General features: G+C 38.7%; 1 protein-coding gene across 3 annotated transcripts in view; it reads left to right on the top strand.

Moving 5' to 3' along the window:
* Window positions 1–26262, top strand: part of TBL1XR1 (TBL1X/Y related 1) — a 218196-nt gene extending 191934 nt beyond the window's left edge. For all 3 annotated transcript variants that reach the window (XM_089675531.1, XM_089675534.1, XM_089675533.1), the window contains 6 exons: window positions 8358–8479; window positions 11343–11417; window positions 11932–12059; window positions 12156–12321; window positions 19230–19331; window positions 20178–26262. In XM_089675531.1, coding sequence (XP_089531657.1) covers window positions 8358–8479; window positions 11343–11417; window positions 11932–12059; window positions 12156–12321; window positions 19230–19331; window positions 20178–20204 — 620 coding nt within the window. In that variant the 3' untranslated portion in view covers window positions 20205–26262. The remainder of the gene's footprint in view (window positions 1–8357; window positions 8480–11342; window positions 11418–11931; window positions 12060–12155; window positions 12322–19229; window positions 19332–20177) is intronic.
* The last annotated feature ends 962 nt before the right edge of the window (window positions 26263–27224 follow it).

Raw genomic sequence — 27224 nt, 5'->3', positions numbered from 1 at the left:
TCCCAAAAAGTCTCACATATGTGGTATCCCCATACTCGGTAGAAGTAGCAGAATGTATTTTGGGGTTTAATTCCACATATACCCATGGCTTGTGTGAGAAATATATAATGTAAATGACAGCTTTGTGTAAAAATAAAAAAGTTTGTCATTTTCCAGAAACTCGTGGAAAAAAAATAAATCTTCCATGGACTTAATATGCCTCTCAGCAGATAGCTTAGGGTGTCTATTTTCCGAAAAGGGGTAATTTGGGGGTATTTGTACTATCCTGTTATTTTAGCACCTCAAGAAATGTGATGAGCAGTCAGAAAGTAAAAGCTGTGTAAATTCCATTATCTATACCATAGTTTGTAGATGCTATAACTTTCACACAAAGCAATCAATATACACTTATAGGGATTTTGTTAACCAAAAACTTGTAGCAGAATACATTTTGGCATAAATTTTTGATGAAATATTAGTTTTTTGGGATATTTTTTATGACATAAATGAGAAAATAGCTCTATTTGTGTGGGGGAAAAAAGGACATAAATTTAATTTATGTACCGTATTGCATGACTTCGCAATTGTCAGTTAAACTAGTGCAGTGCCGTATAGCAAAAAAAATGGCGTAAATTGCAGTATCTATACCACAGTTTGTAGACGCTATAACTTCAACACAAAGCAATCAATATACACTTATTGGGATTTTGTTTACCAAAAACATGTAGCAGAATACATTTTGGCCTAAATTTATAACTAACTTTGAGTTTACTATATATTTTTTATAGCCGAAAGTAAAAAAATATCGTTTTTCTTCAAAATTTTTGGTCTTTTTTTGTTTATAGCGCGAAAAATAAAAAGCTCACAGGTGATCAAATACCACCAACAGAAAGCTCTGTTTGTGTGAAAAAAGGATGTAGATTTTGTTTGGGTACATCATTGCATGACCGCGCAATTATCAGTTGAATTTGTGCAGCGTCAAGTAGCAAAAAGAGGCCTGGTCATTAAGGGGAGTAAATCCTCTAGAGGGCAAGTGATTAATTGTTTTTCAGTACCAATACATATAAAACAACCCAATATTCTGGTTGAGTCCATAACTAGTTTTGTTTTTATGCAATTTCTCATTGAGCTGTATGCGTGCTGCACTGTGTTTTCTGATATGTAAATCATGCATTCTGTATGCAGGCCAACTAATTGGCTGACCAACTAATCAATTATGTTGCAGCTCTGTTTTTTTTATTATTATTATTATTATTGCAGTCTTCTGTTCTTTACACCCGTGTAAAGTGCTGAATTTACTGTATGAAGGTTGTATGCGATTAAAAGGAAAAAAAAATGGGGACAGAAAGCTGAAGTTGCTCACTGAGAAGAGTTCTGAGTGCTGATTGGATTGAAGGGAATCCCCCCCCCCCCCCCTTCACACAGCACACAGGAACAAAGCTGAGGCTGTCACTCTGCTGGAGGTCCCTCTCTGTCACCATTGTTCTCTTGGTGTCAGGAAAACTAGTTAGAATCAACTAATGCTGATAGAGGAACAAAGCAACAGACAGAAATTACACTTGGTAGTTCTTAATTGAGACAGGAACGCACTATCGAGGGGATATGCTTTGTTCATATTTCATGTCTGAGGTTTACAATCACATTAAAGTGAAACTACACTGCATATGAGACCACAAACCATAATTAATTTATAATATTTAAAGTATACTCATCCACCCATGCATGTCTCCTTGCTTTATTTTGCTGAGAAATCATTTACAACAAGTAAATACAATATACTTTCCTATCTATGTACTAATGCTAGCAAGCATTAGGATTAAAAATAATCTATTGATTAAAACCCAATTTACATATACGCGGTGCGGGAAATGCAGTGAATCCTGAACATTTCCTACACTGCATTGAAATCGCACTCTGTTCATGCAATCTGCCACCAGTGTCAATGGGAAATTGATGCCCTAAAACAGATTTCAAAATGCAGTGCAAATGCAAGTATTGGATCATATGAGTGTGAACAGCCATACGATCCGATTCTGGTGCAGCAAAAAAGGTTCCTGCCCATTTTTTTGTGCGGTGCAAATTGAGCCCATATCAAATGAATGGGCTTTCTTGCACTGTCACGCAAGAAAAGCTTTGTCACGCTGGAAAACCAGCATCTGATCAGCGCTTGCAGTGAAAAAAGCTTTTCAGTGTTCACCAAGCTTTACTCTGCACCTCACATTTTGGCCTTCCTACAATCAGGTTTTGACCTAAATATGGCCTTAAGCACTCTTAAAGTGATTGTAAACTCATTTTTTTCAAAATCACAAACAGGTTTATACTAAAGTGCTCTGTGCAATGGAATTGCACAGAACGGCCCTGAACCTCCTATTCTCTAGTCACATGTTGGTGCTCCTGGCTCATGCTCTTCTGGGCATGCCATGATAAGCCACTTCCTGTCGTGGTTCTACTTGCTTCCTCGTCACTGGCTTTGATGCTTTGACAGCAGCCAATGGCTCCCACTGCCTCAGCAAGTCCTCTGAGACTAGGAAATGAGAAGGGAGAAGCTGCAGACGAGCACGGCACTGGATCGAGTGAGGCAATACTTAAACATTTTTTACCGTAATGCAAGGAGTGCATTAACCACTTCTGCCCCTGCGATGTACGGGTTTGAGTGGTTATATTGGGATGATGCCTGCAGCTACAAAACTCAATTAACCTGACACCCTGACTGTTGAGCTCTCTTCTGCACCAGGAGTCTTCACAAAGATCCTTGCTCCACTCCTAGCACTGCTAAGCATTCAGGGCATCCATATCTTGGGATACCTAAGCAACCTATTGAAATACTCCTCAGTCATGGTCATCTCAAAAAATATACTCTCCAGACTTTCCATTACCTGTACTATCTGGGACTGATTCTAGACACGGCCTAGGTCAAAGATTTGCTTCTCTGAGGTCCAGTTGTTATATTCTCAAATTGGGCAGGCCATCCCTCTGTCCCTCTGGATGAGGGCTCTGGGCCTCATGCTAGCTTCCTGTGAAGTGGTTGCCTTTGCTCAGTTTCACTCCAGACCTTTGAAGCTCAACATTATCACAATGAGAGACAAACAATATCTTCTCTGTTTTACCCAGTTTTTCTGTAAAGCCAGGCAAACATTTCCCAGGCATGGCTGACTTCCAGCTCAGCTCTAGAATTTGTAAAAATATTACATTCTTTCCCTGCCCCTGGGAGGTGGTAACGTCTGGTGCCAGCCTGTCAAGCTGGAACAGGATCTAAAATTCCCTAAGCCTACATTCACACTAGAATGTGGTGCAGGAAACCCACAATCCATGCCAGTTTTCCACACCGCATTCAAATAGCACTGCCCTTGCGATCTGCAGCAGGTATAAGTGCAATCTTAACGATACCCCAAACACAGTGCGTTTTTGCCCGCACTGGGTCGCATGGTACAATACACCCATGCGATCTGGTTATAGTGTGGTTCCAAAACTGGTGCATGCACAACTTTGGTGCAATTTGTGCTTGAATTGCACTGCACTCAGTCGCATTTGAATTTTACTGGAATGCAGTGAACCATGGCTAACTGTCTAGGGCACCTGGTCCCCACAGGAGGCCACACGACCCCATCACCCTTGTGGATCTGAGAGCCATGAGACTAACTCTCCTACACTGGACCCTTCTGCTGAACTTCACCCAGTAAGAGTGCAGTCAGAAAACACCAAGGCTGTGACCTACATAAACCTCAAAGGGAAACCAGAAGTCGGATACCCCAGAAGGTAGCAAGCCTGATTCTCTCCTAAGTGAAGAACCCTGTTCCAACACTCTCAGCTATCTTCAACCTGGGAGTGGAAATTTGGCAAGTGGACTTCTGATTCACCAGTGCCTGGACTCTGAAGTAGTATCTCCATCCCACAATCTTTTTGTTGCTCTGTCAGAACTAGGGAACACCTGATATTGGACATCATGGCATCCAGATTCCTCCAGAAACTGGACAAGGTGGTGACCAAATCCAGGGATTCCCTGACCTTCGCAGTGGATGCCCTAGTGATTCCTTGGTATCAAAGATATCCCTTTGAACCAATCTTGAATATTCCATTGGATGATCTAACTAGTAAGATGGCTGTCTTGTTGGCTATTACCCATGCATCAGGTGTATCTCTGAGTTGGTGGCTCTTTCTCGTTCTTATCTTACAAAGAAAAAAGGTGGTCCCGAGACCCAGACTCTCCCTCTCAAACGTGGTCTCTTTTTTTTTGCCTCGGTGAGAATTTTGTCCTTCCTTCCCTCTGTCCTTAACAAACAAATACATTCAACTGTGAAAATTCCCCACTTTCACAATGTATAAAGCTGCAAACAATTTAAGAGGACATCCTCTCTTAATAAAGTTAAATTGCAATTAAATGTTGTGCTATATGTGAAAGAAAAATTCTGTTTAACCACCTCCCGCCCGCCATATAAGGCAATGACGGGCGCAAAGCGGTTCTCTTATTCTGGGAGGACGTGATATGACGTCCTCCCATTCTAACCGCGCATGTGCGGCTCAGGGAGCATGCAGCGTGGCGATCGGCTGTGCGCTGTGTCCTATGGACACAGCGGATCACCTATCCACGGAAAGAGCTGAAGATTTCGGCTCGGTCATGTGATCAGCTGTGTCCAATCACAGCTGATCTCATGTAAATAGGGAAATACCGGTTATCGGCATTTCTCACCTCACGAGCTGTCACGATGACAGCTCTAGAGGAGAGGAGAGCCGGTAATCGGCATTCCTCGGAGGGGACATGCACACTGATCATCAGGGCGCTGATGATCAGTGTGCTCCGATCACTGTAGCCCCAGTAGTGCCACCTGTCAGTGGCTATCAGTGCCACATATCCGTGCCTACCAGTGCACAGCAATGCCATATATCAATGCTCATCTGAGCTGTCTTTCAGTGTCACCTATCAGTGCCAGTCAGTGCCTACTATCAGTGTGCATCAGTGCTGCCTAACAGTGCCTATCAGTGCCATATATGAGTGCTGCATTTCAGTGCCCATCAGTGCCACCTATCTGTGCCCATCACTGCAGCCTCATTAGCGCATATCAGTGAAAGAGAAAAACTACTTATTTACAAAATTTTAAAACAAAAATGTTTTTTTTTCAAAATTTTCAGTGTTTGGTTTGTTTAGCAAAAAATAAAAAACCCAGAGGTGATTAAATACCACCAAAAGAAAGCTCTATCGGTCTAAAAAAAATTATAAACATTTCATATGGGTACAGTGTTGCATGACCACACAATTGTCATTCAAAGTGCGACAGCACTGAAAGCTGAAAATTGGCATGGGCAGGAAGGGGGTATAAGTGCCCAGTAGGCTAGTGGTTAAGCAAACATAATTGTGTAGACAGCTATAAATACACAATAAAATGTGCAAAGTGATACATATAAGTGATGTGTTATATACATTCCATGTGAGGAACAATAAAGTATTCAAAGTCCACATGAGTGACAGCTTCCACAAACAATTCGTGAAAAAAGAGCTCCGTTTCTTGAATACAATATCAATAATGTTGATCTTCTTTTCATCCAACAAATCACCAATGTGAATGGACCACCACCATGTGTGTATAATGGAGGCTTACCAGATAAGAAGACCCCTTTATAAGAGGGGGTTTTAGGCTCTATATAGATGTAGCTCTATCCGGACCTCCTATATCATAACCAGTACCCAGATTCCACTTGGGTCAGTAAGCCATTTCCATAACGGAATCAGGACAATGTCATGTAAAATAAAACATGCCTCTCATAGTGCAGTAAAACTAATGTGCCTTTATTACACAAATAAAATCCTACTTACAAACATAAAAAGGAATATCAGCATTCATATTCCACCTTCACTCACGTGGACTTTATTGTTCCTCACATGCAACGTATATGATATCACTTTGCACATTTTATTGTGTATGTATAGTTGTCTACACAATTATTATGTTTGTTTAAAGGGAATTTTTCTTTCACACATAGCGCAACATTTAATTGCTACTTCCCTCTCTCCTGCCCCAAAGCACAACATTGTGATTTCACTCCATTTCCTGGATATGGTAAGAACGGTTGGCATCATCTTCCTTCACAAAAACTGAATACCTTTTTGTCCTCTTTGTAGGTCCCCAGAAAATTGTGGGACATTGTTTTCTTCTCCATCATAGCTAGGTTGCTCAGTCATCTACTTTCCAGGACTTTCAGTATCAATCATACATTTTGCAGGTCTGTAAGGCCTTTACCTGGTCTTCTGTTTACACCTGGGTGGATCTCCCTGCCTCTGCTGATGCACCTTTTGAGGCCAGAAGCTCACAAGTAGTCCTCTATTTGGGTCTTTTGACTCTTTTGTGGGCCTTTTTATGTTGCTGAGCTCACCAGTGAGTTCTTCTTTCCTCAGAATGTACCAAACTGTTGATTAAGCCAATCCTAATGTTGCTGCTATCTCTGATGGATTTGTTTTGTTTTTGGAGCCTTAAAATGACCTGTTTCACTTGCATGGACAGCTCCTTTGAACGCATGATATAGGTTCACAGCAATAGATTCCAAATGCAAATACCACACTTAGAATCAACCCCAGACCTTTTACCTGCTTAAATGATGAAGAAATAACGAAGGAGTAGCACACACCTGGCCATGAAACCACTTTTGATTCAATTGTCAAATTACTTTTGGTCCCTTGAAAAAGAGGGGATGGCTACTCTTAAGAGCTGTAATTCCTAAACCTTCCAATTTGGATGTACATACCCTCAATTTAAACCTGAGAGTGTGCACTTTCAGCCCATATCCATTATATAACTATAGCTTGAATATGTTTTGGTAAATACCTGAAAAAAAATAAAATTGTGCCTGTGTCCAAATATATGGACCTAACTGAATATGCACTCACTGGCGGGCACTCGTGAGCACTGATATGCACTCACTGGCGGGCACTGTGAGCCCACTAGGAGAGAGAGAGAACCCAGCCATGACCCTGCTGTGTTTACATTTGTGATTGCTCTGTCCAATGACGAGCGATCACAAATGTAAACAGCCGCTGTAATTGGTCATTCACCCCCCATCTTCGTGATGTACTGTGTCTGAGGGACACAGCCATCACTTACAGTTCCCGATGCGCACCGCCGGGGGCGCGGGAAGTGCGGTCACGGGAGGACGTCATATGACACCCTCCCAGAACTGGCCAGCCGCGATGAAGCCGCCATTCAGTTATCTGCGGTCGGCAAGTGGTTAAGGCAGCTGCTTAAACTGCAGGCAGTCCTTAGTTCTGTTAAAGTAGCCATGTTAGCATGGGTTAGAAAGAGAGGAAAAAAAAGGATCAATTCACTGTATTCTCCTTTTCTTGAAGTCCATTGATGAATAGGTTCCACCTCTGTGTTTATAATCACACCCTTGGTACTTACTGTTATCCTACAAAACTAGTTGGTAGTAAGAAGGATTATACCCTGGGCTATCCTACATTTTTTTTTTTTTTTTTTTTTAATCTAGTCCTCCTGTAGGTAGCTGTATACCTCCAAAGCCTTAATACTTCCCGTGTCCATCAATGGACCACAGGAAAAAGATTCTACGGTATACAAGTACATCTAATACAAAGAAAAACGGTTTGATGCTGTTATATGTAGTCTAAAGTATTTGTGCTGTAAACATTTAAAAAAATCTGCGTTCCATCCTCAAATAGCCCTATGTAATCCTGATACCTGGTACATTGCAAGATAAACCTGGGCAGAAAATTTAGTGTTAGTAGTACATAAAGGTACCATGCCTGCCACATCATTCTGACTCTGGTAATTAAAGCTATGAAAGTGGCAACCCTTCTGCAAATAAACTCTATCAAGAGTTTTGGATGAAGATCCTTCCTGGAAGCCACCAGGTATTTTATTTGCAATATACATATTTCATACCTGACCTCTGTAAGCTGCAAATCATTGTAGTGGCCACCACTTTCTCTGAATGGCAACCGTACCAAGCGAGTGACTCCCTGTTGTTACTATGTAGAATTGCAGCTGCTCGGCACTGGACCCAAAAGACTGCTGCTGTCACTTTAGTTGCAACTACTAGTACACAGTGCTTTGCAACTTACATAGATTGCTCATGTATGAGACATGTATACTTACAGTGGTCCAAGCTGCACCAATGACAAAAAAAAAAGTTAGACCAATGTAACTATTATGAAAAAAAAACAAATCATACCTAAAACAGCTTTAAGGTGCTTTTTTGACAACAGTAGTATAACTGGATTCTTAGACCAAGGCAAAACTATTTGTTTCTGGTGCATTGCACAGGTATAGCAGTCCAGAGACCACATTCAGAAAGCCATTTTTCTTTTAAGCTGTTCATAGGGAAAGTTTCAATTAGTTGTTGCTAATAAACCTTTTTATTTTATTGTCTTTCAGCACCAGCGTTAGATGTGGACTGGCAAAGTAACAACACATTTGCATCATGCAGTACAGATATGTGCATTCATGTCTGCAAATTGGGACAAGACAGGCCAATAAAAACATTCCAGGGACACACCGTAAGTTCCATGTCACCAGTTTTCAGCTTCTTAGTTGGTTCAACTATATAATAGAAAAGAAATCTGGCAATTATATAAAGATGCCAGTTCTGGGTTTGTCTTCCATCCTAAAGTGGTTGTGAATCCTTACATATACCTACTGAAGTGACTGGCCTCAAGTGATGCAGAGATAACACAAATCCTCCTACACAAGTTATACCTGCTTATCTGAAACTTTCTTTCATCTACAGCCATTCAAAGTACAGAATTTAGACAGCATTTCAGAGCTGCGGGGAGGTGGGGAACTGATGACGCTGTAAGGATTAATCTTATTCAGACTGTCTGCAAACATGCGAAGGACTGAGATTCTTTAGGCTCCAGTTAGATTATCAACTTCTAAAAGTTTGTCCTCCATGGTCAGACCTTAAGATCCAAAAGAAACCCCTTAGTGAGATATTTTATGAGAGCCCTGGGCTTCGTGGTTGCCTCATTTTGGGCTGTTCCCTTCATTCAGGTCTGCTCAAGTCCTCTCCAACACAACTTTCTCTTGGCCTGGAACCAACACACGCCATCTCTTGATTTCTCTATGCTTCTCTTCTGGCAAACAATGAACTCCCTAGCTTGATGGATTGACAATCCTGCCTTGGAAATGAGAAAGCCCTTTCTCCACATTCATGAATGGCATAACAGAAGCCAGTCTCACATGATTGGGAGAATTGTTCCAATGTCTATTTAAGGGAACCTAGTCACACAGGCATACACCGCTTCCCTGCAACCTCATGGAGCTCGGGGCAATAAAATGGCTCTGCACCACTGGACATTCAATCAGAGTGCAATCAGGCAATGTCACTGCTATATTTCAACCTTTGGGGCTAGCAAAAGTCAGACAGCCTTGAAGGAAGTAAATATGATCATCTCCTGGATGAAAAACCACTTTCCAGCAATCTATACTGTTCACATCCCAAGAGTGGACAATTGGAAGGTGAATTTCCTTGGTAGTCACCACCTGAACAAATTGTCCCTTCATCCTTACATCCTCAATTGTCTGTCAGAAATGGAGGATTCCAGATGTAGACATAACGTCCAGGTTAAACTACAGTTTACCCCTGTTTATGGCCAGGACCAACGTATGCTTTGGTAATTCCATAGACTCCATATAGGTTAAAATATTCCTTCTCTCCAGTATATTCTTTCTTGACTGTTCTGCAGAATAGAGGAAGAGAAGAAATCTGTGATTCAGATTGCACTGAAGTGGCCCAGAAGAACCTGGTACACAGACACACTCAAACTTCTGAGTGATGACCCCTTGCCTCTTCTGAACATGTCAGACCCACTGCCTCAAGGCTGCCTGTTCCATCCTGTTTCTCAGTCACTAGCTGTAACAGCATTGCTATTGAAACCCAGGTGTTGAAGGACTGCAATTTAGGCCTTGTTCACATCATATGTGCAGAAAACAACTGATAGGAGAAAATACAGATTTCGCTTGTTGAGTTTTTACATCAGTTTTCATCTTTTTCAGTGAGTTTTTGCCCTAATGAACATGACATTCTTCCACCCTTGTGCCCTGCTCCTAAGCATCCCAAGGAAAAGTTTGGACTTTGCTATCATTGTCTGTCTGAAAGCAACAGCTTCTATCTGGAAATCAAACATTTTTTTACGTCTTGCTAACTTGGTCTGGAAACGGACACCCTGCTTCCCAAGTCCACACCTTGCTAGATGGATAAGACAACTTATTGTACAAGCTTACCCACAAAAGTTAGTAATTAAGGTCACTACCTTCTCTTCAGTTAGTATCTTTTAAAAATTCTGCTAGGTGGACCTCCAGGCTTCTGCGGATTCAGCTTTGGAATGCAAGTTGCTGACAGCAGCACTCTATGTTGGGTCGTTGACCCCTGCCAGTTTTGTTGGACCATCGGCTTGGTTTTCCTTGTCATTTCAAATCTTAAAAAATTGAAAAGAAAATTATACAATTTTTTTTTTGTACTGTCATCAGTCAGTGTTCCTGATCACCACCACACCAGTTATATGATGACGCTGTACTGCACTGGTGACCATATGTAAAACCAAAAAAAAAAATTGTGAACATTTTTTTTTTTTTTTCATTTCTCCATTTTCCGAAAAATTATAACAAAAAAAATTACAACTTCAAAAAACTCACCATGCCTCTTATGAAATATGTTGGACTGTCAACTTTGCAAAAAGGGGTCATTTGGGGATATCTGTATTGTTTGGACATTTTTGGGCCTCAAGAAATCAGATTGGCTGCCAGTACTTCAGGACTGATCAATTTTCAGATATATCCCATAGTTTGTGAACTCTCTAAGTTTCCTACAGACTAAATAATATACACTGTTTTGGGTTATTAAAAAAAAAAAAAAATACTGATCACTTCCCAAAGTAGTACAGTTGGTCATAGTGCAATATGAAAAAAAAAATCTTAAACTTATTTTCTCCAAAGAAATGTAGCAGAATACATCTTGGCCTACATTTATGAAGAATAATTATTTATTTGCAAACTTTTATAACAGAAACAAAGAAAAACGCTGGGTTTTTTTTTCTTCAAAATTCTCTTTTTTTTTTTTGTTAATTTAGCAAAAAATAAAAACCCCAGTGGTGATTAAATACCACCAAAAGAAAGCTCTAGTTTGGGTACATTGTTGCATGACCACGCAATCGTCATTCAAAGTGTGAGAGCGCTGAAACCTGAAAATTGGCCTGGGCAGGAAAGGGGTAAAAGTGCCCGGTATTGAAATGGTTAATTATATATTCTTCATTATTATTGGATATATTACAATACCTACATTCTGACTTAAAATATGAATTTAGGGTAATAATGTTCTGGAAGTACCAGTGCCTGCTAATGTGTCATTATTTCTGTTTGTAGAATGAAGTGAACGCAATAAAGTGGGATCCCACTGGTAACCTTCTTGCATCCTGTTCTGATGACATGACCTTAAAGGTACAGTTAAACTAAACCTAGTAAATGTCCTCTTACTGTACCATTAAAACAAAAACCATATGCTGTATGTACCACACCTACAATGTACACAAAAAGTAAATGTTCATTTGGGGCTTTCCTAGTGCTAATATCATAAAAATGTAGAAATATAACCAGTTATTGCATGCATGAATTATAAATTGGCTTTTTACATATGTTACAATACAGAGTAACAGAAAAGTGCAGCCTACAACTATAAGGGTTTGTTCACACCAGGTGTGGAAGCAGGTGCAGAGTTGCACATTCACCACATGAAAACATGCTGTCTGCTGCAGACACGTGCAGGTTTCATGCATTAAAGCACAGATTTGGTTGCACCCTATGTTGTGAACAAGCCCTTAAGAGAAGAAAACAATAGCCATTAGTTATCTGGGTAATCGGCAATTGCTTAATCTTAGTAATTGTGTTTTAGAAATGTTTTTTTCCCCTAATTGTTAATGTCTAAATATCTATCACTTTTGACACCTGAATACAGATCTGGAGTATGAAGCAAGATAGTTGTGTTCATGACTTACAAGCACATAACAAAGAGATATATACCATCAAATGGAGTCCCACTGGACCAGGAACAAGTAATCCGAATGCTAATCTAATGTTGGCAAGGTAAATTATGTCTTTTTTTTTTTTTTTTTTTTGTACTGCAGCATCAATTTTGTCACTTTAAACTGCAACTTAAACATATTGATGTTTTCTTTACAGTGCATCATTTGATTCTACGGTTAGATTGTGGGATGTAGAAAGAGGAATCTGCATTCACACGCTGACTAAACATCAAGAGCCTGTGTACAGTGTAGCCTTTAGTCCAGACGGCCGGTACCTGGCCAGTGGTTCTTTTGATAAATGTGTACACATCTGGAATACACAGGTTTGTTTTTCATTGGTTTGTATATTTTTTTCTGTGGTTATATCAGCAAATTAATTAAATCTGTTCAGTTACAATGATTGTATAATTAAATTTTACTTATGAAAGCTAGGCTATAACACCGTTTTGGCATTTTCTCTATATTGGCCCACCAAATCCACTTAAGCTAATATCAGTATTGCATGGATGTTGGCAGACTTTGGAATGCACTGACTTGTCTTGGACTCTGAGAAGAGGATAATGATGGTAGCAATTAATTGGCTTAAATGAGGGTGGATTTGATTTAAATCACTAGTGAAAAGGCTCGATTTTTAATCATATCATAATTTTTAAAGCGCAACGGTCATCTCTGTCCCGCAGCGGCTCCTCCTCTGACCCACTGTCGACTCACCGACTGTCCCATTCACTTTAATGGGACAGCTGGTGATGCAGCAGTGACACAACAAGATGTGGCGGCAACAGGTGAGTGGTTGTCCGCTAACAGGCACTGCCATGATGGATCTAAAATGACAGGTGCTCTTTAAATGCAAGAAAATCCAACTCATTCTTGCTGGTAGTTAGAATCTTTAATATTTGCAGACCAAATGAAGGTTTCCTTTTTAGAATAATAAGCTGTCAGGTTAGTAAAACAGCCATATCAGAACCGATTTTAGGTTATTAGGTTAATCACACATAGCTGGATAACTACTCAAATTCTTTTATTTCATGTTTTTTCTTATGGTTACTTAGAAATTGGGTGACTACGTCAATGCCGTGCATGTTATCTCAGCTTGCAGAACTTGGATTCATTGAATGAGTTTCCCAAAAGTGTAAATATTGCACAATATACAGCCTCATGCTACATAACTAAGCTCCATTTCATGCTGAATAAACTAAATTATTAATGTATCTTAAATAGAAAACTATCTTTAGTTAAAGCTTTACTCTAAAAGCATTTTATCCAAATAAATTTGATAAAACTAAAAAAAAATCCAATTTAAATTAAAAAAAAAATAAAAAAAATGTTATTTGTAAATCATTGATTTTTATCCACCCTTTTTTGCAGAAGATGGTTACTGTTATGCCTGGCATTGTTGACTCTCTGGAGTAGGGTGGGTTGGTCTGTTTTTTTTTCCCATTGCGGCATGATGTTATACAACCCAGTAATTGTTTGGCTTTTAATGCAGTTACTTGGCATAGCAGCTTGTGAGGCCTGTTAATGGCCAGAGCAAAAAGTCTCTTCATTGTTGTAGAAAGATATAAGCAACCATATACCTGAATGTTTTTGGGAGTTTTATTATTCAAAGGCAGGATTTTTTTCTGAAATCTAATTGCCATAATGTGAGGTCAACCTAACTTCCAGAAGCGGCTTACACAGAAAGTGTGTTCAGTGTTCAATATGCAGCTGTACCTTTGCTAAACTTGCAGCCTTTCTGTGTAACCCCTCAGACACCTCACTCACTTGAATGCTTATGACTAACACACAAGTCTACCTGCACATTGTGGAACAGCCTCCTAATTAAATTATCATAGGTCTCACTTGTATCTCTGTGCTGATCTCTTCACTTCCCTGTCACAGCCTCACTTAAGATGCTTTAGGGTTAAATATGCTAAGTGAGCAAGAAATGACAGATAACATCTACAGAAAAACCTGATGGATGCTGCTCTGTCTCCACCCCACGGTTCCAGCAGTAAGGACTGACTAGGCTCTGAGTGAAACGTTTGACATTGCGAAGAAGCTATGAAGATAATCTTTGTAAAGAATTTTCAGTGGCTAAAACCAGATTCTTTTGAATAGCATAATATATCGTATTCGTTTTCATCAGACTTCATCATTTTCTAGTAATCATAGTAGCCCCTTAAAGTATTTGTGAACAAGCTACTAACAAAGTTAAACAGCAAATATTATTTTCAAACTATAATTGCATTTGCTTTGCTGAAAAAAAAAAAAAAAAACGGAGGGCATTTTTTTGAATATTTGCAGGTCACATGACCGCACAGTCTTCCATCACTTCCTTTTCCCCATAGCAGGGGAATGTTGGCATAGTATGTGAGCGTCAATTGTATGCAAATCGCACACAGAGGGAAAGCGTAACTAATAGTGTTGTACTTCTCAAACATCAAAAAAAAAAAAATGTAAAACACACAAATAAGTGTTTTCAAATATTTTGAGAGTCCTTTCAAATAAAAAAAAATATATATATATATCTCATAATCTTCACAACCCAAATATCTGTGTCTCTTAAATGAACACCTTAGTTGTGCCCTCACCGGAATATTTTGACCTAACATAAAATGCCTGGTCAAACAACGCTTGTGTCCCTTTATTTGAACTAGGGTAGCAGTGATCATTGGAAAGGAATCCTCTCTTAATAGATCACCTCCTTTTCCTGTCTCCTCCTCTCAGCATAAAAAATATGAAAGACCAATATTGCCTTATCCTTATAAAACATCAGTTTGTTAAAACTTAAAAATGGCTCCTCACATAAAAAGGTGCTGCATTGCATCACATATATTCAGCATTATGAACCATTACATGGATCCATATATCTCACTTGTATCTCCGTCCCATATGTCCCTCGGCACTCCAGTGACCGCAAGCGTCGTGACATCACAAGCCTTTCGCCTACGCGTTGCGCCACAGAGTCAGGGGGATATAACATTTTGTATTGTGTTTTTTTTTTTTTTTTTCTTTTCTTTTCCTGGATTTTTGGTTGATATTCTGTCTCTATCATTTAGAATACACCCATGATAAAAAATTATTTTTTTGTAAGTAGGCAAACTTACAAACTCTTCAGGGGATACAATTTCCCCAACTGTACAGAATCTAAAACCATGCATTTCCTATTTAAAAGCTATATTTCGTAACCATTTTCCAACTGGTGTACATATTTATGTGTTTGTTGGAAAGTGGTTATACGAGGATCATGGCTGCAGCTGCAGCCATGGTATCATTCTTTGGTTTTGTTAGTTCTCTCAAGTGATCAGAGCAGATCTAAAGCGGCCACTGTTTCCATCCCACTGGGGATCCCGGGGGTTCCAGCTGACCATATAGGACGAACATCCATTCCCCAATCATCTCTCTGGTTTATGAAACTGGAAGTGACGAGGATGTTTTGACTTATGATTTTAGTTTGTTTACATGCCATTACTGGCTTGCAAAGCATCTGTTCAAACCAATCTCGGTTTTGAGGGCAGAGGAGAGATCTGGGGTCTAACAGACCCCAGATCTCTCACTAAAGAGTACCTGTCACTGCCTGTTCTATCACAATGGATATTGTTCATAGCCATATGAGGGTTGTGATGTTGTTCATATGGTATGATAGCAATAACGTTGATCTAAAAAGAGAAAAAGTGTAAAAACAATTACAATGAAATAAAATAAAATTTAAAGTGCCCCCGTCCCCCCATGCTCACATGCAAATTTGAATACACATGTAGGTCCCACACGCATATGTAAACGGTGATCAGACCACGCATGAGGTGTCGCCACAAATTTCAGAATGAGAATAGTTCTAGCATCAGACCTCCTTTTTAACTCTCTAAACTGGTAACCTGTAAAGGCTTATAAAGCCTTGCATGTGGATAATGTACTGTAGTTTGTCGCCATTCCAGGGGCGTGCACAATTTTAAAGTGTGACATGACATCTATTTATTTAGTGTAACATCATCTTTTATATTTACCAAAAATGTGGGGATTTATAATCTTTTTGTATGCTCTTAAATTGATGAAACAAATTTTTTTTTTTTTCCTGAAAATTTGTTCGATAAACTGCTGTGCAGTTGTTGCATGACTTAAAAATTAACAACGACCACCATTTGCCCTTCCTTTCAGAAAACATGTAATGTTTGGGGGTTTTATAGAGAAAAAAAGCACAAATATTGGCCTTATTTTAAAGTAATTGATTGACATGCTCTGTGTAAGTCATTATCTCTAGGACTACTTACATCATTGTATAAAAAAAAAAAAAAATTACACTAATACATAGGCGCTGTAATATTTTAATATAATGATATTGCCAGTTTATTTAGGTATTCAGTGTTTGAACCTTCCTCCAAATTTTAAAGGAGAAGTTCAATTTTAAAAAAATAAATGCACATTTCTTTTGCAGGTAAAAAAAATGTGCAGTTACTATTTATTTATCCTTTTAGCAGCCTGAAAAGCATTGCACCATGGCAGATCGCTTGTGCCATTCAGGACTCCTGCAGACTGTCACTGTAAGCATATGGACAGGGAGTCTCACACTGACAAGAAGAATCAATGTAATGCCAGAGTGCTCAGCAGCGCCGTGGTAATTCATTGAGTACTACAAGCTGACAACCGCAAAGGATATTGGTACTTTTAGATGATTCATTCACAGAACCCTGTTAATAAATGATGCAGCCACGTAGGCGCAGCTATCAGTACGGGGAGAAGCTCCCCAGTGTCACACAGGGTGCTTGTTTTCTCAAGCCACTGCAGGAGCGGGAACATGTTACATGTTTACTCTTAAAAGGGGTGGAACATGTTCATGACGTTGAACTTATCCTTTAAGGGACTATATTGACTGGCCCTTGCTCACATGAAAACTGCTTCTCTTCCTATACAAGTCAGTATAAATGCAGCTTGAAGCAAATTAATGCAGCTTTGAAGGTCAAATGTAGATCGGAAATTCAAATGCACCTGTTGCCAGAGGCGTCACCCGGTGCGGTAACACTTGGTGACACCCCCTTCGACGATCCCCGCAGAATGGATCGGATCTGCGAATTGAGCATAATGGATCGGAGACCGATCCATTATGCTCCCCAATCCGCAGATCTGATCCATCCTGCGGAGATCGTTGGCATGCAACCTATACGGGGTGACACCGGACCCGCTCCAAGAAAAGGTAAGTTGTAAAGAAAGCCGACGATCCCCGCAGGATGGATCGGATCCATCCTGTGGGGATCGTCGGCTTGCTTTACAACTTACCTTTTTTGTGGAGTGGGGTCGGTGTTACCAGGTGCGGACCGCACCTGCCTCGGGACGCCACTGCCTGTTGTTGAACTTTGATCTTAGAAGCATCTCAAGTGCACCTTTTTAAGTAAACATGGAAAATTTTTAAATGCTAATTTTCAGTGAACTGCGATTGATGTTTTGAGAGGCATCTCAAATGCAAGCAGAATGCACCTGAAAACAAGCTGCATTTGCCCATTAACACAAGTCCGTGCCTGTCAAATAGGCCCTGTGCCCTTCCATTCATTTTATAAATGTTAGAGCCTCAACTAGCTTTCTGGTATCTGGTTTTTATTAGCTTTTGCTCCTACGAGTAGATTCCTTGTTTTCCACTTACTGTCCAAGCTCTCCAGCAGAAGTAGTAATTTCAAGGAGTTTGACAGTCCGCTTGTAATCTGCTTCATATGGTTTAAAACTTTTTTTTCTAAAAGAAAAGTCTGTTGCTCTAACTGCTAATCATTAGGTGAATAAGAACTCGTGCTGTTAAAACTTTGTTGGTTGTCCAGTAGCGGATCCTCTTGGGCCCCAGTATGAAGACACTGTTAAAGGTGATTATTGTGGACATATACTGGTGCTAGATCAATGGGCATTACTTGCGGGTGTGACGCTGGTTAGGGATATCAGTGGTATGCTTTAGGCAAATAAAAAATCTGCTGAAAAAGTATTTATATAAAAAAGAAAAAAAATTGCGGCTCTCCCCCCACAGTCACTGTAACATTGAAAATCTGTTCGGCTGGATCAATAAACTACAAATCCAGTCTGCCATCATGACAAATGGGTGAGTGCAGTCATTGACACACTGGTAGTCCATTGACACTTCCTCCAGCTTTTTAACTGAAATCCCGTATGGTAGTATGGGAAGGAGCTGAAGCAAAGGTCTGCAGGAGCCTGACTTTGTACCAACACTCCACTGATGGCTGGTACAATGCTTTGCATGCTCATGCATATTTTTTTCCTGCAATATATGTGCATTTATTATCTTCATTTCTTAAAGGTCAGCTTCACTGGTAAAGTCAATATAAAACTACAGGTCCTTGTAGGACTACTTTTGTCCCCGGGTTGACAACACTGCGATTTTCAGTGTTGAAAATCTGTGTTTTTCAGCTGTGTTTGGGATCCACTGGTCTGATCACTAAGTGGTTAAACTGTCTTGGGATTAAGGACATTGTCTGTGCTAATGTTCAGTTTGCATCATGTATGTTTTTTGGCCTTAATCCACTTAAACTGGCAGAGTGGGACTTTTTAGCATATAAATTGTGTCCCCAAGACAACAAATCTTATCCACAACATTTATTTGGAGGGGGTTGTCCCCACCGAGAGAATACAGTGATTAATGCTAGCAGTTATAATAATCACTAGCAATGATCACATGTAAAATCCAACAGGTTGATTGTTCCAAAGTTTAACAACCTATCAATTTGGGTACAATCAGCCTGCCCCATGCATGGTTCAAATCTCATCCGGTTCCTGCAGAACCAGCCGAGATTCGAGCTGTTTATGGCCGACTTAACACTTTATAAGCAGTTACAGCAAACATTTTTTTTTTCTTCTTTTTGGGGTAAAGGTTTTAAATGAATTAAAGTTAGTCATTGTAAGCACCCCTGTCAGTGGTTAATGGTGTGTCTCAAACCTCCTAACTGCCAATTTTTCAGGACAGCTTGGTTTGTTAAAAGAAGTTGATACTAGCTGGATTACCAGGTGAAAATAAAGGAAATTGTTAAGCTGCAAAGTAACCAATCTTTCTTTTTCAGTTTAATACTGCTTTAAGTTGTATTTTGTCATTAGAAAGTGGTTATGAACGATCTGATAAATGATTACAGAGTTTTGATATCTGAGAGATTGTTAATGCTACCACATTCTATTTGCATTACCTTTGCAAATGTAATATAATACTTAGATGTACTGTACTCCGTGAAATACAAAATAGTCATTTTTTTTTTCTCTACTTTTCCTCTAGACGGGTGCATTAGTTCACAGCTATCGGGGAACAGGGGGCATATTTGAAGTTTGCTGGAATGCAGCAGGAGACAAAGTTGGAGCAAGTGCATCAGATGGTTCAGTAAGTGTGAAAATGTTTCCATGAATTTTTTTGCCTTTAACGTTTTGGAGTAAAAATTATAGGTTATTTTTAACAAGATAAATTCTAAAGTTTTGTGGAGAGGCAAATGTGACATCTAAGTTGCACTTAATTCTGTTGAGTTATTACCAGAAAGTTGCTCTAATTCTGTTCTTCCCACTGCCCAGCATGCCCTAGTCCCTGCACGTTTCCTGCAGTATTTAAAATTAGGGTATTTGGCCCCATAAAATCTTGGTGGAGGCTTCTGGCAGAGGGAAGAGCATCTAATGTAAAACACAACATATATATTGAGGAATCGGATACCTTGTACAATCTGTGATGAAAAAAGATATGAATTTAGCTGTGGATACAGAAAAGCCTATATACATTACATTACACTTTTTTTTTTTTTTTTTGCCTCAAACCTGTATAGGGAAAAAATAAGCACATTTCTGCAATACATTTAATCATCTTATCTTTTAAAATACTAGTTGATCTGTCCAGCTAAACCTGACTTCCTGTAGTGAGCAAACGCTGCCTCTGCTGCACTGAAATCCCACAATGAGTTCAGTCCTACCTGAGCTCTCCCCTTATGTTATGGAGAGGGGAGGTGTTCTGTAGTCCAAATGTCCAGCAAGGCTAGCACCGCTATGGAATTCTGTTCAGCAGATGCTAGCGTAAACAGAGTTAGGAGCACACTATATTTTTTCCCAGATGCATTTTCAGATTTCTTAAAAAAAAAAAAAAAAAAAAAAAAAAGTCTTTAATTTTAATATGCACAACATTGATTTTTACATATATGGTAAATCTAGGTGTATTTAATTGGCTTAATGTCTTTTTCTAATGCAGGTTTGTGTATTAGACCTACGAAAATAGCGCTACTGGTTGGAAGCCATGGACCGACTATGAATGTGTACATAGCCAAAATGACTGTCCCTGACCCATGTACTGCTATAGTCCCATTTAACCATGGCCAGTCCACTGCAGCCAAACAGAAATTAAGTCCTATAAATATTTTAAGATGAAAAAAATCCCTGCAAATTGTGGCACCTCTAAGAGGACAAAATTCTTTTGTCTCATCTGGTGAGCTTGTGTGCTGGGAACTGATTTCTTCACAACTCCTGGGAAAAAAAGGAAGAGGAGGACACCGGACACACACACAGAGCATAATTGTACCAAATTTGGAGGATTGTGGTCAAAATACATTCAACTACCTTTTGTGTCTCTTTCCCCCTGTTATTTTTGTGTTTTTATTTTTTGGTCAGTCTACCTGTACAGAGAATGTGGGCTTTTATACTTGAGCAATAGTTTGTGGCTTTGAAACATTATATGTGGGGATTAGAAAGAAATATCTGATGGCTGTATCAAATAACTTTACACATCTCTTTTGCTTTGGCTTTTTCTTTGTACAAATAGCTCTGTTTTCATTGAAAGATGAGAATGACATGGTACACGGCTCTGATGGATGTAATGGCATAATATACTGCCTGCAGCACATGCATGAGCATTTCTTTAATAGCTCAGTTTAAAGAACAGTAGTGCTGTGTAACCAATCAGAAATTAGTTAATTGGTAATATCAGACCTGTGAAAGCTGAATTCTGCTCAATTGTAATGAGTTGCTACATGGAAGTACTTTTAGTACTTTATTTGATAAAGTCCATAGTGCTTCACATTGCTCTCAGAGATAACTACTTACAGGTAAATTTTAGGGTTTTTTTTAGTTTTTTTAAATTGGTGACGTGGCTGAATGCTTATTTGGGACAGAATTCTGCCAAACCTGAAGGGCACAAATAAAGATCAGACAGCAGACAAGTGTCTGTTTCTTTTAAGCCATAAATTCATTATGGTTTACTTGTGCATTACTATGATAGGAGTAAAATTCCCTCATCCAACTTTTTTTTTTTTCTTTTTACAAATATACTTTCCATTGCAGCAAACTCCACTCTTTCGTCCACTTATATTTTTTAAACAAGTATCTTTTTTTTAAATACCAGGCATACCTGCATAAACCTTAAAAAGAAATTCCAGTGTTAATGGAATATTAGAGATATTTTGTTCGCGCCCCATAGAGTACCATTATATATGTATATCGATAACATAGAAGGAAGAGCAAGCGGTTCACCGTGTATAATTATTTTAGGCTTTATTTTTAATCCAGGTTTTAGGCTGTACTATATAAGACTGAGCAAATTATTTATACGTTTGTTATGTTTCTGCACCTGTTTAAAGATAAACCCTACAAGTTCCATGCTGCTATTCAGAATAGTTTCCATGCCTGCTTCCCCCCCTCACCCCTGTTAGATTTTTATAATTTTCATACATAAAATATATATATATTAGTAAAAATATTGCCACCTTTTAAACGGCATAGTTGAGCTATGTTCCCTGCTTTTGGAAACAGTCTGGTGGTTGGGCCAAGTATACATTATTGTAAATCAACTGAGCATGGCAGTTTTGTCACAAGCCTTTTATCAAAAATTTTTTTTATTGCTAAAATCTAGAGAATACAACCACTTAGGACCAGAGAGATCTATGTGACTGGATCAATTGTTGAGCAATGTACTGCAGAGATTGTTGAAAACACTGTGAAAACGAAGGTTTTTTCTTCATAGGTCAAGAGTATCTTTAGAGAAGTGTTATCCAAATGTTGGTCATTTTAAGGGGTTGTTTGTGTTCTAGTTTTCATCGCCTCCATTTGTTTTGTTTTAGTAAAAAAAAAAAAAAAAGTGTGGTTGGGAACTGAATGGAATAGCAGAGAGATGTGTATTTTGAAGGAGTGTACACATGGGGGTTCACCACTGAACTTTTCTTTTTTGTTTCTCTCTTTTATTTCTCCATTATTTTGACAAAATGTGGAAGGGGGAGAGAGAGTGCATTAAATTGCCTTAAACTCTGGTTAAAATAAACCTGTGCTGTGAAAATACCTAGGCTGTCCTTGCCAAACTCTCATTTTGTAAGTACTAGTTTCCTAACATATGCTTTGGTGTTTTCTGTCATTTTGACTGGCTTTACTGGCTGCATGCTAGTTCCAGGACAGTGACTTGGTAACTGTTTTAAGGTCAGAGCAACAAAAGGCATATTTTGTAATTCTGTCAGTACAGGTTTTCTTTAAAACCCAGTTCCAGCTCAAGATAAAAAATAATTTTTGTGCAGAAATCTAAATAAAGAACTCTGGCTATATACTTCCCATACTTGACACATGCCCCCTGCAGATTCTGCAGTCCAACACTAGCCCTTTCTCAGGATGAATGTTGCCCAATGTCATTTTACCCACTTCCTTGGAGCCTAGGGCATCAAAAACCTGCTCTTTAAGGGTGCTTTATGAAGGCGCTCTGGGCTCACAGGAGAAGAGTGTAAGAACTGGCACCACTTCAGTTCATTTCACTCTCCAATGCAGTATTCAGGACCCCCTGGCTGCAGAAGGAAGGAAACTCATGATGTCACACCAGATCTATAACTAGGATTTTAATTGTGAATTCTTTGTTATCCAAGTCATGGCATAACTAGTTGGTCACATTCCAACGGTACTTGTTCTGCAGAGTTAGACAATTCATACCTTCTCAAAGCCGCTTCAGTTCCAATGATGCCCCAGAAATTCTATCCACACAGACACATTAATCATTCCCTCTTGTATTGAACTGTATCGTTGCTGTATTGTCTCCCTTTATTTTGTAAAGCGCTGAGTAAACTGTTGGCACTATATAAATCCTGTATAATAATAATATAATAACCCAATCACCATGGAATGTATAGATATTGATTGTACAAAAACAGAATGGAAGATGTGACAGTTGTGCAACCAGCTTGTAATTAAATAATTTTAGCCTTGATGCTAGGACGTCTGCATAGATATTAAATCCTTGATTTACATGGATAAAGGTGTGAACTATCAAATCCCCAGGGTAAAGAACCATATTCTCTACCTTGAAGACAGATGGTATTGAAGGCCTTCACCCTTTTTAAGAATTATGTTACTAGAAGGGGGTGTTTCTACAACTTTTTCACCTCCCATTCTGTTCTTGGACAATTTTGTATCTAAACATTTCATGGTAAGTGGATGAAGTGGCCAATGTTACCTGCGTGGACAAAAATGCTGGGTATCTTCATGACCGTTACTGGAACTGAGTCGGCGTGGGCATAATCTCCAAAATGTCTTCAGAAATAGATAACCGGTCCATTACCAGGGCTTTAAAAACACAAAAAAGCAAGTGAGGGAGGGTTCCAGAAAGCTGGACTCGGGCTTTAAAGAACATCTGTAAAACCATTGCTGGCCTCTTTCTAACAATGCTAGAGTACTTGACTGGCTTCAGTAATAGAAGACTTGTTTGCTATATGCTCGCAGTCTAACTATGTGTGTGGGTCAGTAACAAAAAAGTATTGAAGCTAAAGGATTAGTGTGACATCCAAGCAGCTAGTATTTTCAGAATTGGGGACACACTAGCAGCCTACATGTTTTTCCCATGACAGGTCCTTTTAAGACCAACAAAACAGCCTTCCTTTTTGCTTTTAGTCTGTTAGGAGAAATTCCAGTGGGAGCTTTCCTTTCTGTACATCATGTCTGGAGTAAAAGAAGATTGATTATTAAAAGAACTATGTTAAAGTGGACTTCTCACAGTGTCTGATAATGCAGCGTTAGAGTTCCATGGTATAATACATACACAAACACTTCTGTACTACTTTATTCCATAATGGCAGGAAGCTTGTCATTCAGCAACACATTACAAACCTTTCTTTGAATATTTTAATAATTAGTAGTTTTCCTATGCAAAGTACTTGCCTCATGTGGAGAAAGCAACTCATTTTATTTATTTTATTTTATATTTTTTTTTGGTCTGTGACTGATCAGCCCCATCAACATGACACTTGCCAGGCTAATATGCTATAGCCACCAATAGTAACTAGCAAGCAGACAATACATAATTTTAATTAATAGGTATTTATGTGGAGAAATATTATAGCACAGTATTGATTTGGTGTTTTTTTTAGGATATAAGTCCACTTGAACATGCTTCTGTAGTTTAGCAGGATGATTGGGCACCTACAGCAGAATTTTCACCATATCCTGTGTATTAATAGTTGTTAAACATCTTCAACTGGTTTGTTAAAACTAGAAGAACAAATGTATTGCCAATTTCAACCAAATACTGGCTTAAAAATGTATGTATTTCTGTTTGCTATGAGCACCACACTTTTTTGTTTTTGTTCCCCCAAATCCTTTTTATCCTTGTTTTAAATACATTGAACATTTTAGTGCTTTTGATTTGACCGCTCCTGTAATGCAAAGTGCATTGTAAATTGCTCTCCAGAAAACATGTTGTATTTGAAGGCAGAGTTAGTGTGGATAGTAAGGGAAAGGCAATACTGTTCTTGTGATGCAAAAAGTCTGTTCATTGGTGGCTTATATGTACATGTCACCCTTTTAGGAAAATAAAAATCACAAGCTTACACAGCTGTTGCACACAAATAGCCCTTCCCACATTGTCTTTCATGTAAAATCAAGAATTTATTGGTACATTTTACTCATTATTAGTTGCATATAACAAAGTAGCCATAAATTTTAACAGAATTTTTTGTTCCCGTTCGTATGCATCTAAGAATTGCATCCCAATACAGCCAGGACTGTTTTAAACTTGATTTTTGTATTATATTTTGGTATAATACAAACTACTTCTTCCTTCTATAGGCGTTGTCACTAATATTAACATCAACTGACCTGTTATTGTGTTCTTCCCCCTTCACAGTGCACTGTGGGTTTTTTTTTTTGTTTTGCTTTCCTCTTTTTAATGTGCATTTACAATGTTATCAATGTTCAGAAGCTTTCCTAATTAAAAAAAAAAAAACAAAAAACAAAAAAAAAAGTCTGGCAGTTAATTTTTGCTAGAAGACTATGTATGTGGCTGATGTTAAAGAAATGTGTGCAATAATGATAGAGAACCAAGTGCTCCCAGGAATAGACACAAATGTTTTGATTATTAATGCTGAAAAAGCATTGGCTGGATTGATGTTTTATTGTCTTGGCTCTAATATGAGCTAAGCAACACCAATAATTTTTCATATTTTTTTAAATAGACTTTTTTATATATTTACGTGCTGATGTAAAACGGTTTAATTCCACCTAATGTAAAAATATATATGTAACAAATACTTAATTTTAAAAGTGTTTAAAAATATTATAAGAATACTTTGCTAATTAATTTTGCTGCATCATAAATAAAATGTTGCTTTTCCTTTAGCACTTCAGCTATTTCTAGACTGAATATCTCCAACTGTTAAAGATTTTAATTGGAAGTTTCAATCTGTGCTCTGATTATCCCCCTCAGTATGCTTTTACTTTTCCAACCTTACAAACAAGGCACATAAAATACAGACCACAGTTAGCTTTGTCGTCTTTTATTTAATAAAACCTACTAGGTTGTATAGCCATAAAGCTATACAGGTTTTAAGCAAGGGACGTCTTTATGGATACTCTGCAAAAATTTGGTGTACAGCTTCCAATTCCTCTATGTATGTATGAGCAGTTCCCGCTTGTGAAAATACAAATCCTTTGGGTCTAATTCTGTGAGCCTATCAGCAGCACTGGAGTCACAAGTCTGCATCCTTTCTTGTGCTATTCAAATAACCAATGTATAAACCCGAACCAGCCCTCTGCAGTTTTTTGTACATTGTTAAATACTTTTATTGTTTGGTTTTCATGATAACTTGTCTAACAGATTACTTTTTTTTTTGGTGTTCTGTACTGTCCTGGACCATGTTAATTACACTTTGATGTATTTTGGTTCCACAACATACGTTTCTCCAGGTCCCTACCCTACTTAGTTTTGTTTTGACACATTTTTTTTCTGTTGCATTTACCTTTTTGCATTGTATTGCTCTGACAACTGTAATTTGATTCAGATCTGAAAGAGGTCCAGAATAAAATATATTTTGATATTATTGTGTAGTATCTTGTCTGTCTGTCTTTAACCACTTCCCGCCCAGCCTATAGTAAAATGATGGCCGGGCGAACCTCTCGTCCCTCCAGGAGGGCGTCCTATGACGTCCTGCCCAGATCGCGCTTAGCGCGTGCCCACAGAGCCACACTGTGGCGAGATCTGTCACTGGCTGTGTACCTCGGACACGGCCGATAACAGATCTGTGTACCGGCCCTGTTGTCAGTACCATGTGACCAATCACAGCAGGTCACATGACATTTGTATACAATGGATGGCTTCCTTTCATGCCATCCATTGTATACAACTGTGTCTACTTGGTCACAGTGATCACATGTGCAGGCTGGGCCAATCACAGCCCATCTGTGTCATGTGATTAGTCTTGGCCAATCACAGCTAATCACAACAAAAAAAAACCTGAATGAATCAATTTCATTCAGTTAAATGCTTATAGCAAAGAAATTCTTTGCTATAAGCAATAAAATTGTGAAAAAAAAATACTGACCACTTCCTCAAACTAGTGCAATGTTACTATGATACCATTATACTACTTTGGTCTTAGTGTAATATGAAAAAAAAATCTTAAAAAAATTACCAATTTTTTTCTTTTGTACTGTCACCAGTCAGTGTCCCTGATCACTGCCACACCAGTTTTTTGATGACACTGGTGACAGTATGTAAAAAACAAAATAGTGAACTGTTTTTCATTTCTTAATTTTCTACAAAATTACAACTTCAAAAAACTCACCATGCCTCTTATGAAATACGTCGGACTGTCTACTTTGCAAAAAGGGGTCATTTGGAGGATATCTGTACTGTTCTGACATTTTTGAGCCTCAAGAAATTAGATTGGCCGTCAGTACTTCAGGATTGATCAATTTTCAGATCTATCCCATAGTTTGTGAACTCCTACAGACTAAATAATAAATACTGATTTGAGTTATTTTCACCAAAGACATGTAGCAG

Source organism: Staurois parvus, unplaced genomic scaffold (genome assembly GCF_062004578.1).
Source record: "Staurois parvus isolate SC_StPar_1 unplaced genomic scaffold, SC_StPar_1.0 ptg000155l, whole genome shotgun sequence".
Classification (NCBI taxonomy): domain Eukaryota; kingdom Metazoa; phylum Chordata; class Amphibia; order Anura; family Ranidae; genus Staurois; species Staurois parvus.
Note: the sequence above shows the minus strand (reverse complement) of the source record. Positions and strands in the feature narration are given on the sequence as shown.